At 31.2% G+C, this 11,725-nt stretch overlaps 1 protein-coding gene across 1 annotated transcript in view; it reads right to left on the bottom strand.

The window, feature by feature from the left end:
• The window catches only part of LOC139489721 (receptor-type tyrosine-protein phosphatase F-like), a 61,646-nt gene extending 50,783 nt beyond the window's left edge, over positions 1-10,863 (bottom strand). The window contains exons 1-2 of the mRNA XM_071276460.1: positions 10,748-10,863; positions 9,693-9,790 (exon numbers count right to left, since the gene is read on the bottom strand). Of these exons, the coding sequence (XP_071132561.1) occupies positions 9,693-9,747 (55 nt within the window). The 5' untranslated portion in view covers positions 9,748-9,790; positions 10,748-10,863. The remainder of the gene's footprint in view (positions 1-9,692; positions 9,791-10,747) is intronic.
• Between the last annotated feature and the right edge of the window lie 862 nt (positions 10,864-11,725).

The following is an 11,725-nucleotide window of genomic DNA, read 5'->3' on the forward strand; positions in this document are numbered from 1 at the left end:
CCAAATTTTTCCCACAAAAGGGAATGATTCACAGTGGACAGGTGTAGTTACTGATAGTGTCAGAGCTACTAAGTATAACAACTCAATATACATTAGGATTAAGACTAAGTTTAGTAAAATGGGGGAAACAGTTAAAGAATTGTGATATATTACTCTTTTTAAGGGTAAATGATATTTATGTAAAGCAAAATTATATTCGGGTGAAATTTGATCCGGTGGAAAAAATGTCACAGTAGTTGTTCTTATTTTTTTATCCGGAGGAAAATATTTTCCTTGGATATTTTTTCCTTTTTAATTCTATCTGGGTAGTTAACTTATAGAATAGTTATTAGAAAAAACTTTTCCTTTAAAAATACCAAGGATTTGAAAATACTATGAAATAATAATAGTGTATTTGAAATAAAGCGAAATTGTTAAAAAAAAATGTATTATAATGGGAAATAATTTCACAAATTATCCTTGAAAAAATTTCATGAACATAAGGAAGAAAACCAGAAGTTATTTCAAAGGTGGTAATTGTGAAAATAATATCATGATTAAATAAGGTTAGTGAAATACATGTAAAAGTGAGTTGTTTTCAGATCTTAGTACAAATATAAATTTAAAAGTAAGGTAGAAATATAGTTGCATTACTACTGTAAACAGTAATAGAAGAATTTGCTTATGATGATATTTTTAACTATATAAATAGTTTTGTCTGGGGACAGAGATGTAGTTGTTGATTATATGGAAATCAGATAAATCATAGCAGAACAATATATTGGAACAAAAGCATGTTTAACAGCTGGATAGTTTTTACCTGTGAAATGTAATCTGTCTTATTAAATCAAGTTTTAAGTTATCTTTTTATATAAATGAATATATAAAAAATAAGATTCAATGAAAAATTTCACTATAAAATAGATTTAGAAATATATTATATTAATATCTTTAAAATTTAAATAGCTCACAATTACCTCCGTTTGATAAATTATGCAAATTTGGTCTACCTTTGTGAAACATTTTATAATTATAGTCGGGTATATATTGATTGTGAATAACTTACATAGTAGTTAATGGAACTCTATTTTACACGGTTCTGTGAAATATAGTACGGCAAATATATACCGGTACATACTATCCGCATAACACAGATAGATTTTCACTCCTCTGGAAAAAATCAACCCGTGAAATACTATGCCTGGAAAAAAATTGCCCGGACAAATTATCCTCAGGATAAAATATCACAGAGGAAGAAATAAACCGTTACATTTACACTAAAACTTATATTTTTTAGCATGATTTATAGGGTAAAAGTTATAGTTTTGAAGGATTGAAACTTAGAGAACTTATTTATAAATTAAAATGAAGGCATATATAGAAACATAAATGGTGTTTATAATTTTAAACACATTTATTAGGTCTTTCCACTTTTCCGTGGAAAGACCTATTGGTTTTCTTCTGATTATTATTATTTTTTTGCGGCTAATTTTTTTCCTTCCCTGTTTTTTTGTTTCGCAAGATGTCGCTTAGATTTTTGGAATATCATATCGAACAGTTTATACGCTTTTGAAACTGACCCTGCTTAACCGAACACTTTCTCATATAAGAGTTATCTCCCCAAACACTGTTTTTCTTGTAATCGCTTAATATTCGCAACCATATTTATTTTACCAAATTGTTCGTTATATCCTCAGGATGATTTGATTAATTTTGACCGAAGCTATCCGGAGACTCCATATGAGAGTTATTTCCCCTTTTATATTTGATATTAGTGATATGCATTTTTAACTGGAAAACCATAAGTGTTAGAGGCCTAGGGTCTTTTGATTTGAGGTCCTTGGTCCCAAAAAATGAAAATGAGGTAAAGGTCAAAGGTCAAGGTCATGATTAAAATTTTGATTTTGGCTTGTTATCTCTTATTTTCAGAAATCATATGAGATATCGACAAAATATTTTCACAAAATTGTTAGTTAAGACATGTCCTAACACATAAATCTTAGTCGAAAGGGTACGTAGACATTTGGCGCGAGTTTTCCCCCTTTTTATATCTAATATCATATGTATGCATGGCAATATAACTCATTAACAATATAAAGTAGAGGACTAGAGTCTTTTTATTTGAGGTCCTTGGTTTATGACCTTAAAATTGAGCTCAAGGTCATATGCTTATTTAACGCTCTAGATTTTGACCTTTGCTTTTACCTCATATGTACACATGATAAAGCCATGGGACTTTTTGCATTAGGTTGTAAGCAATGTGACCTTTAAAAAAACAACCGGAAGTGACATTTTGTCAACCGGAAGTAGCTATTTTTTGTACTAAATCAATGTAAAAGTATATAGAACCATATATTTTTGGAATCAGTGTCAAGTAAACTATCAAACAATACCAGAAGTAAACTTTTTAAACCGGAAGTATACGATTATCTCCCTTTTTAGCTCACCTGACCTGAAAGGTCAAGTGAGCTTTTCTCATCACTTGTCGTCAGTCGTCCTGCGTCCGTGGTCCGTCATCCGTAAACTTTTACAAAAATCTTCTCCTCTGAAACTACTGGGCCAAATTCTACCAAACTTGGCCACAATCATCCTTGGGATATCTAGTTTAAAAAATGTGTGGCGTGACCCGTCAAACCAACCAAGATGGCCGCCATGGCTAAAAATAGAACATAGGGGTAAAATGCAGTTTTTGGCTTATAACTCAAAAAACCAAAGCATTTAGAGCAAATCTGACATGGGGGTTAAATTGTTTATCAGGTGAAGATCTATCTGCCCTGAAATTTTCTGACGAATCGGATAACCTGTTGTTGGGTTGCTGCCCCTGAAATGGTTATTTTAAGGAAATTTTGCAGTTTTTGGTTATTATCTTGAATACTATTATAGATAGAGATAAACTGTAAACAGCAATAATGTTCAGCAGAGTAAGACTTACAAATAAGTCAACATGACCAAAATTGCCAGTCGACCCCTTAAGGAGTTATTGCCCTTTATAGTCAATTTTTAACAACTTTTCATCATTTTTTGTAACTTTTCTAAAAATCTTCTTCTCTAAAACTTCTTTGCCAAATTTAATCAAACTTGGCGACAATTATCATTGTGGTTTATAGTTTAAAAAATGTGTCCGCACGATTTTTCTAAATGAGCAATATGTGTCAGGTAGATTGATTCAATAATGAGGATGTTAAAGTAAGGGTCAAATACGGTACAAAATTACGTAATTATAAATGTGAATGATTTGCAATTATAAATGCTTATATTGTATTTTTTTTTCTATTTGTAATTGACTAACAATCAGTCAGATTATATTATAATTAAAAATGTATGTTTCAAACACAAATTAAACTAACAAATACTAACAAAATTTATTATATACTGCTAACGGTTAACGAGGCCGGGATAAGGTACCGGTATTTGATGTATCAACTAACAAATGTGAAAAACTATCAATAAAACATGAGAACTGTTAAAAAAAATGTGTCTGATGACCCAGCCTACCAAACAAAATGGCCGACATGGCTAAAATTAGAACATAGTGGTAAAATGCAGTTTTTGCTTTATATCTTTGAAACCAAGACATTTAGGGCAAATTTTTCAAGATTTTAATGTCCATCAGAATAAGATATATCCTCTCACAAATTTTCAGTTGAATCGGACAACCTATTATCTTGAATACTATTATAGATAGAGATAAAATGTAAACAACAATAATGTTCAGCAAAGTAAGATCTACAAATAAGTCAGCATGATCAAAATTGTTAGAGAACCCCTTAAGGAGTTATTGCCCTTTAGAGTCAATATTAAACAACTTTTCCTCATTTTTGTAACTTGTATAAAAATCTTTTCTAAAATTAAACTACTTGGCCAAATTTAACCAAACTTGGCCACAATCATAATACTAGGGTATCTATTTTTAAAAAGAGTGTCTAATGACCCCGCCTACCAACAAAGATGGCCGACATCAGTAAACACATTAACAGGTGAGCGACACAGGCTCTTGAGAGCCTCTAGTTTATATATTTTTCTATATGGAAACCATATATTTTTGGAGTCAACGTAAAATAAGCTGTCATTTGATACTGAAACTGACATTTAAAATCAAATTTTAATATTTTCATTTTTAAATAGATTCTTACTGGTGGAAAGACCTTCAATTGTTCTCTGAACAATTGGTTTTTAATTGTATCATGTTATGGTGTTTTAATGGAGATGAAATTATAAAACAAATATTTGATTACATGTGTATTCATTGGTCTACACTATATTTTAATTTTTATCATTATCCGCATGATTTTGATTTTTTTTTTAATCTGATGTTCAGTAATTGTCGTTTGTTTATGTGGTTCATAAGTGTTTCTCGTTTTTTATGTAGATTAGACCATTAGTTTTCCTGTTTGATTGTTTTTTTCACTAGTAATTCTTGGGGCCCTTTATAGCTTGCTGTTTAGTGTGAGCCAAGGCTCCGTGTTGACAACCGTACTTTTACCTATAATGGTTTACTTTTATGAATTGTGACTTGGATGGAAAGTTGTGTCATTGTAACTGATACCACATCTTCTTCTATCAATCATGTCTATGACATCCTGTTTGATATAAAGTTAAAAAAAGGATAGAAATATATGTTTTCTTGAATTTGACAGTTATATATGCATATGATGTCAAGATAAACCTGCTTTTCATTTAAGATTTTTTTTTTAACATATATCTTGGGAGTTTTATAGCACTATTTTATTTTTATTAAGTTTTTTTATAAAATTTTAAAATGTTTTTAAAATTTGAGGATACATGGTTAAATTAATTTTAAAAGCTTGTAAACAGGAGAAAATTTGTTTACCTCCACTCTTCCAGCTTTGTGCAGTGATGGTTATTTTTTTTTAAATATAATGAAATCTTATGTGAAATTTTGCTGATTTACTGGACAGGATAAAACTTTATTCATATCAAGTATTTTTTTATTTGAATATGTTGACACAAATAAATTATGCACACTTTAAAAAAAAAAAATTAACAAAGACTGATATCATAAATATATAGGAAAACAATGGTGGTATTAATTCAATAATAATACAATAGTAAACATGGTAAAGTTAAATATATGCATTGAAATTTTGACAATTTTTATTTTTGACTTATAGTTCTCTATAGATTGGAAATTTGCACTTTATGTTGTTTTTATGCAATTTACCAATGAACTTATAAGCCAATGCTTTATTATGTTTATTGATATGCTTTAACCATTGTTACTGCATTACAAAACAGTGATCAATTTAAATATTTGTAATATATTTATTTTTCTGTTTAAGAATTATGGTACTTTATAAATATGAAAGTAGGCATAGAATGTTGAAGGTTATAAATGCCTGAAAACGCGAAACCCAATTTGATGTTAATTAAATTTTACAACTTAATTCTTGTTACCTTTTAATGTATTACAATGTACCTTAACATTTGTCATAAATGTACAACATGTACATAGATAAAAACTTTAATAAAGAAAAATTATGAGTAGGAATAGTTAATTTCCGTACATAACTTTAGTTTAAGTGAATGGATCTGTATGAAATTTAAACTCAAGGATGGAAACTTGAAAAGTAAAGTTGGGATTGATTTTGGGGGTTATGTTCCAAACAGTTTAGGAATTAAGGTCCTAAAAAGGGGTCCAAATAAGCATTTTTTTTGAAGATATTAATTTGATGTTTGGTTTTTTATTTTATCATTGCAAGTTACAAAGAAGTTTGAATTTTGTTGCAGTGTAACGATTTTGGGCAGAGTTATGGTCCCTTTACTTTTGAAAATTCACTAAAATAATCAGTTTTCCCAGGAACATATATATTAACGTTAGATATACTGTTCCCAGGTTTTCCTCACCTTTTTTGTCATTTTTGAATATATGGATTTGATAATTAGTATATAAATTTATCATAACAAGTAACAGTTCAAGTTTAAATTTTTTATTTGGTCTGATAATTTTGTGCAGAGTAATGGTTGTTGGGATTAGAAAATTATCTGAAATAATCAGTTTTAAACATTTTTTTTGTCATGCTTAAATACATTGACTTGATATTTGTTTTAATGTTTACAATTTAATGTAAATTTATCATAACAAGTAACAGTTCAAGTTTAAATTTTTTATTTGGTCTGATAATTTTGTGCAGAGTAATGGTTGTTGGGATTAGAAAATTATCTGAAATAATCAGTTTTAAACATTTTTTTTGTCATGCTTAAATACATTGACTTGATATTTGTTTTAATGTTTACAATGACAAGTTATAAATCAAGTTACAATTTTGTTCCAATACAATGAATTTTTTAATTTGTAGGGGATTTTGCATTGCCATGCAATACTCACAGAATGTTTGTTGTACGCCCGTTTACAGTCAGGGGTACTACTTGTACAATTTATTTTTATTTACTTGAAGAAGTAAAAAAAATAAGTAAATAAATAATTATTGAATAATCTCCCCTTAATTTTCTTAAAAATTTACTTGTATAAGTAAATTTTTCTTACAATCCCACAAAAGTCATTAAGTTTTGAGATGTAAATTTATGCCTTTCATGATTTTTCCCTGGTTTACTGATTTTTTTTTATTAGAGTTCAATGTTTCATCTCATTAGTTCAACAAAGAAACTGATTGTGCAAAGATCTTAAGTAATTGCGCAAGGCCTTCAAAAATTGCTCCTTGGGAGCATGTAAATGAGCAGTGTTCTGAAGATAACAAACAAATGAGATTTTCATTGTCTATTAAATTACACTTAAATGATTAGTAAAGACATCTGCAAAGGGCAGATAATTTAAAATTCTATTACAGCAAAGAAATTATAAAAATTTAATAAAAGAAGACAGGATGACTTTTTTACTTTCAAAAGTAAAAAAATCTGAATGTTTAAGGGACATATTTAAATTAATATTACTTCTGCAAGTAATTAAAAATAACTTGTACAAGTAATACTCCTGACTGACGTATTATGGTTTATCATTGAAAGTTTGTCCGTCTGTGTGTTCGTTCGTTTTTAACATGTTGGACATTAACTGAAAAACTCTTTAACTAATATGCATAAAACTTTGGTAAATTGTTTATATCTATTGACGTGAGTTGCTTTTCTTTTTTATAATGATATACTGGATTTACTGTTTCCTACTTTTATTTATTAAAAAAGGGGAGATTCTCCAGTTTACAGACAATAACCTTAAAAATAATTTCACCAACTTGCAAGAAACTGTGGTGAATTGTTAAATTCTATTTACATGAGCTTTCTTTTGATTTTTATAAATTTTATACTATACCTTTTTTGATTTATGGGGTTTAATTCTATACAAAAAGGGGGATTTTCCAGTTTTCGGACAGTAACTTAAAAATGTCAATTTAAATTGTTTATATCTATATTGTTGTAAGCTTTCTTTTGGTTTTTATAAATTGAAGATTTTACGTTTCCGAGTTTGGACAATATCCTTAAAGTGCTTAAAGCAGTTTTTATTAAGATTTGATGACTTATTTTTATTTATTAAGATAACCTCCCTTTAGTTTTTTTTATAAATTTTTGATGAAACATTGAGAAGTTATTGAATAAAATTGAGAAAGGAAATGGGGAATGTGTCAAACTGACAAAAGATTTACTAAGTATTGCCCAACAGCATACTAAGTATTGCCCAACAGCATACTTAGTATTGCGCAACAGCACAGTGTATTGCACAACAGCAAGAAATCTTTAGTTGAATATAAATTGAATTTATACAATGTTCATTTAAAATTGTCTATTTACATGGTTTACTTTAACAAAAATATAATCTGAAACTTGTAGGTAAAATTTTACCAGACATGGCTACAATAATAATTGGAGTATGTATTTTTTTTGTAAAATATGTACTCTGACCCTGTCCGCCCGCCAATGAAGATGGCAGACATGGTAAAAAAAATAACACAGTGTAAAATGCAATTTTGTCTATTATTTAGTTATTAACTGTAATGAATTGAGATAATCTGACAAGAGCAATGTTGGAGAGTATGTGTCCTCTGTAGAATATGCACTTAGACTAAGGTCAACAACACAGGCTCTTTAGAGTTAAAGAATTGAATGCTTTTAAAAAAAAAATTTATGCAGATGTATAATGTTACGAAGTTTTAAATGTCTGTCATATGTACATGTCATTGACCTGATTTTCACTGTTGAGTTACTGCTTTTTATTTTAAAAGCAATTGTTACATTTTATAATGATGTTTAAATGGCTGTTAGCAGGCTGGTAAGTCTTTTTTGAAGATTTTTGTATTCCTTTTTGGAAACTATTTATGGGCTATAGCTATTTCATTATAAAAAATGTAGCACTATTTAGTTTCTGGATAGGTTGCAATTGTTCAACTTGATTAAAGGTTTTAATACCAATACCCCTGTTACAGGGGTACTGTTAAGAATGTTGGTGACAGGGGTATGGGTTAGAATGTTGGCAAACAGGGGTACTGTTCAGAATGTTAGCGACGTTGGCGACGTTGCCGAACAGGGGTACTGGTTAGAATGTTGGCGACGTTGGCGACGTTGGCGACGTTGGCGAACAGGGGTACTGGTGAGAATGTTGGCGACGTTGGCGACGTTGGCGAACAGGGATACTGGTAAGAATGTTGGCGACGTTGGCGACGTTGGCGAACAGGGGTACTGGTTAAAATGTTGGCGACGTTGGCGACGTTGGCGAACAGGGTTCTGGTTAGAATGTTGGCGATGTTGGCGACGTTGGCGAACAGGGGTACTGGTTAGAATGTTGGCGACGTTGGCGACGTTGCCGAACAGGGGTACTGGTTAGAATGTTGGCGACGTTGGCGACGTTGGCGAACAGGGATACTGGTAAGAATGTTGGCGAACAGGGGTACTGGTTAAAATGTTGGCGACGTTGGCGACGTTGGCGAACAGGGGTTCTGGTTAGAATGTTGGCGACGTTGGCGACGTTGGCGAACAGGGGTACTGGTTAGAATGTTGGCGACGTTGGCGACGTTGGCGAACAGGGGTACTGGTTAGAATGTTGGCGACGTTGGCGAACAGGGGTTCTGGTTAGAATGTTGGCGACGTTGGCGACGTTGGCGAACAGGGGTACTGGTTAGAATGTTGGCGACGAATTGGTGAACAGGTTAGAATGTTGGCGACGTTGGCGATGTTGGCGAATAGGGGTACTGTTCAAAATGTTGGCGACGTTGGCGACGTTGGCGAACCGGGTACTGTTCAGAATGTTGGCGACGTTGGCGACATTTACGAACATTTCCCCAATCCTGTACCAGCCTGAGAAATTCATACCGGAGTCTCATAAAATCTATAGATTGAATGTGAGAAAAAAAAATGTTTAACCCAATCGCATGTTTGCTCCTGTCCCACGTCAGGAGCCTCTTGCCCTTGTTAGTCTAATATGTCTTTTACATTTTGTTTTCATTTTTTTTAATTATTTTGGTTCATTAATGTATTACAGAGTTTAGTGTGAGCTTCATTTTCGCTGAAGACGAACACATTTTTGTTTAGAGACATATGATGCCCGTCTTCGGTAGCGGAATGTTCTCGATATTGTGAAGACCAAATGGTCAGCTATTGGTAGGGTAATAATTTCCAAATCACCCCTTTCCATTTTCAATTCTATTTTAATGGGCGGGTCTTTTCTTAAACTTTTTCAGCCATCGATTCGTTACGCTTTTGTGAAATGGTGAGGAAAAGAAAAATAAATAAATGTATATAAAAAGACTTACGTTGTGCTGTAACAGTCAACAAAATGGCCACGTGTAGAAGTAACAGGCCTAACATAGTACCAAATCTAATTACGCACGTGCACTAAGTAACTTACTATCTGCGAATAAAAAAGTAAATAACAAAACTAAATAATAATGATATAAGTATAGGTACAATGTATGCCTTGTTTACTACTTTAAGATTAATATATACAAAAAGTTTTTAAAAAATGTGATTATCAAATAAGATGTTATCGTTAAAAAAGCATCTTTTTACCTTATTGAGGGAGTGATTATATGCATTAGTTCAATAACCCAGTTCTCAACAATTCCATTTATTATTTCAACGATGTTTTATATAGAAATAAGAAGGTTTATGATCGCCAATGGTACAACTATCCACCGAAGTTCAAATGAAGTGGATGTAAGCAATTAGGCAACAGTGAAAAAAGGAAAAAAAACTACATCGTATATTCGGCTATAAAAGTCCCCAAAATTTAAAAATATGAAACAATTCAAGAACTAATGCCCTAATGTATAACAAAATGATATACGTTAAACAAATAACAGACAACGGACCAGAGACAATCACTTCACTACAGGTTCTTGACTTTAGACAAATACAAATGCGGTGTGGTTAGCCAGGGGTGAATTCAGACACTTTAATTAAGAAGGGAGTTCCAACCATTCAAAAGCATTGATCGTCAAAGAGGGGGAGGGCCAAATTAACGGTACCCTCTTTAGCTCCGTCACTGTTGATAAACATGTTTGGTCTGTTTGTAAATTTTCCACGACCACAGCCGCTCTCTGTGACTGAACTTGTATCATTTAAATACTATCATAATGTCATTTCATTACATCAAAAACCTATTCAGAATATAATAATAATTGCTTACAACGACCCATAGTAAATGAATTACAACAGTAAATGGTTCTATAAAGTGTAACATGAAAGAAATTTAAACTTCTAAAAATACAATTAACGCTATATTTTCCAAATATTAAAGTTTGTCACATATTCTTATCATTTGAAGTCTTAGTATGACTTAATTTAAGATGTATAATTATTTATTTACCTTGTATCAAGACTAGATACTTTCTCATCTCTTAATTATAAAAGTCACACAAGGAAGTAATTTTTACCAATACCAAGAAGCACTTCATCATTTGGGCCACTTTTTTGCCGGATATCTATATATTTACCGACAAACATCTAAATATTATAAATATTATTGATTTGAACGGAAGCTGGAAGATTTTTATCAATTAAGTTTTGAGAAACTCTTTAAAAGTTTCATAAACCTAGTAAACTCATATCTATCGTTATGAGGAAAGATTTCAATAAGTAAATTTTGAATTTAACACATTTAAATTATTTTGTAATTAGTGAGGGTATGCCTTACAAATTCCACTACCATAACGAGTTTATATATATATTTCGATAAAAGATCATTTTTAGAAAAATGATTAATACATTTTTAACAAAAACCGATCTCTTGATGAGCCAAATTTAAAAATTGCCGACATGAACTTGAACATCTCAGGATAACTCTTAAAATAAGTAAACGTTATCTCACGAATTTTTAAAATGCACACAGACACAACAAACACTTTTGAGATTTTTTGCTTCGTTTGTTTTTTAATTTTCATTTAATATTTTACAGTGATTTACCTTCGTGAAATGTTTCTCAAATAAATACCCCGCTACTTTAATTATGAAATATATTGTTAATTTCTGTGTCATTTGGTCTTTTGTGGAGAGTTGTCTCATTGGAAATCATACCACATCTTCTTTTTATATTTTCAACAACGGTACAAACAGACAGGATTTGTCAGTGACCACTCATGGCCAGATCCACCTGTAGGGATAATTCACGTCGATTACTTGTCATTACGCAACGTCATTTGCGAGACAGGTTTTAAAACAACTTTAACGTCTACTGCTAAAAGATTCACCAGCAATTCTATCCAATATACTAAATGCTATAGAATTGACTCCTGAAAAAAACTTCAAGACTTACAGTTTAAACCGCATAATTGTCAAAATAGCACGA

The sequence above is a fragment of the Mytilus edulis genome, chromosome 1, assembly GCF_963676685.1.
Source record: "Mytilus edulis chromosome 1, xbMytEdul2.2, whole genome shotgun sequence".
NCBI lineage: Eukaryota > Metazoa > Mollusca > Bivalvia > Mytilida > Mytilidae > Mytilus > Mytilus edulis.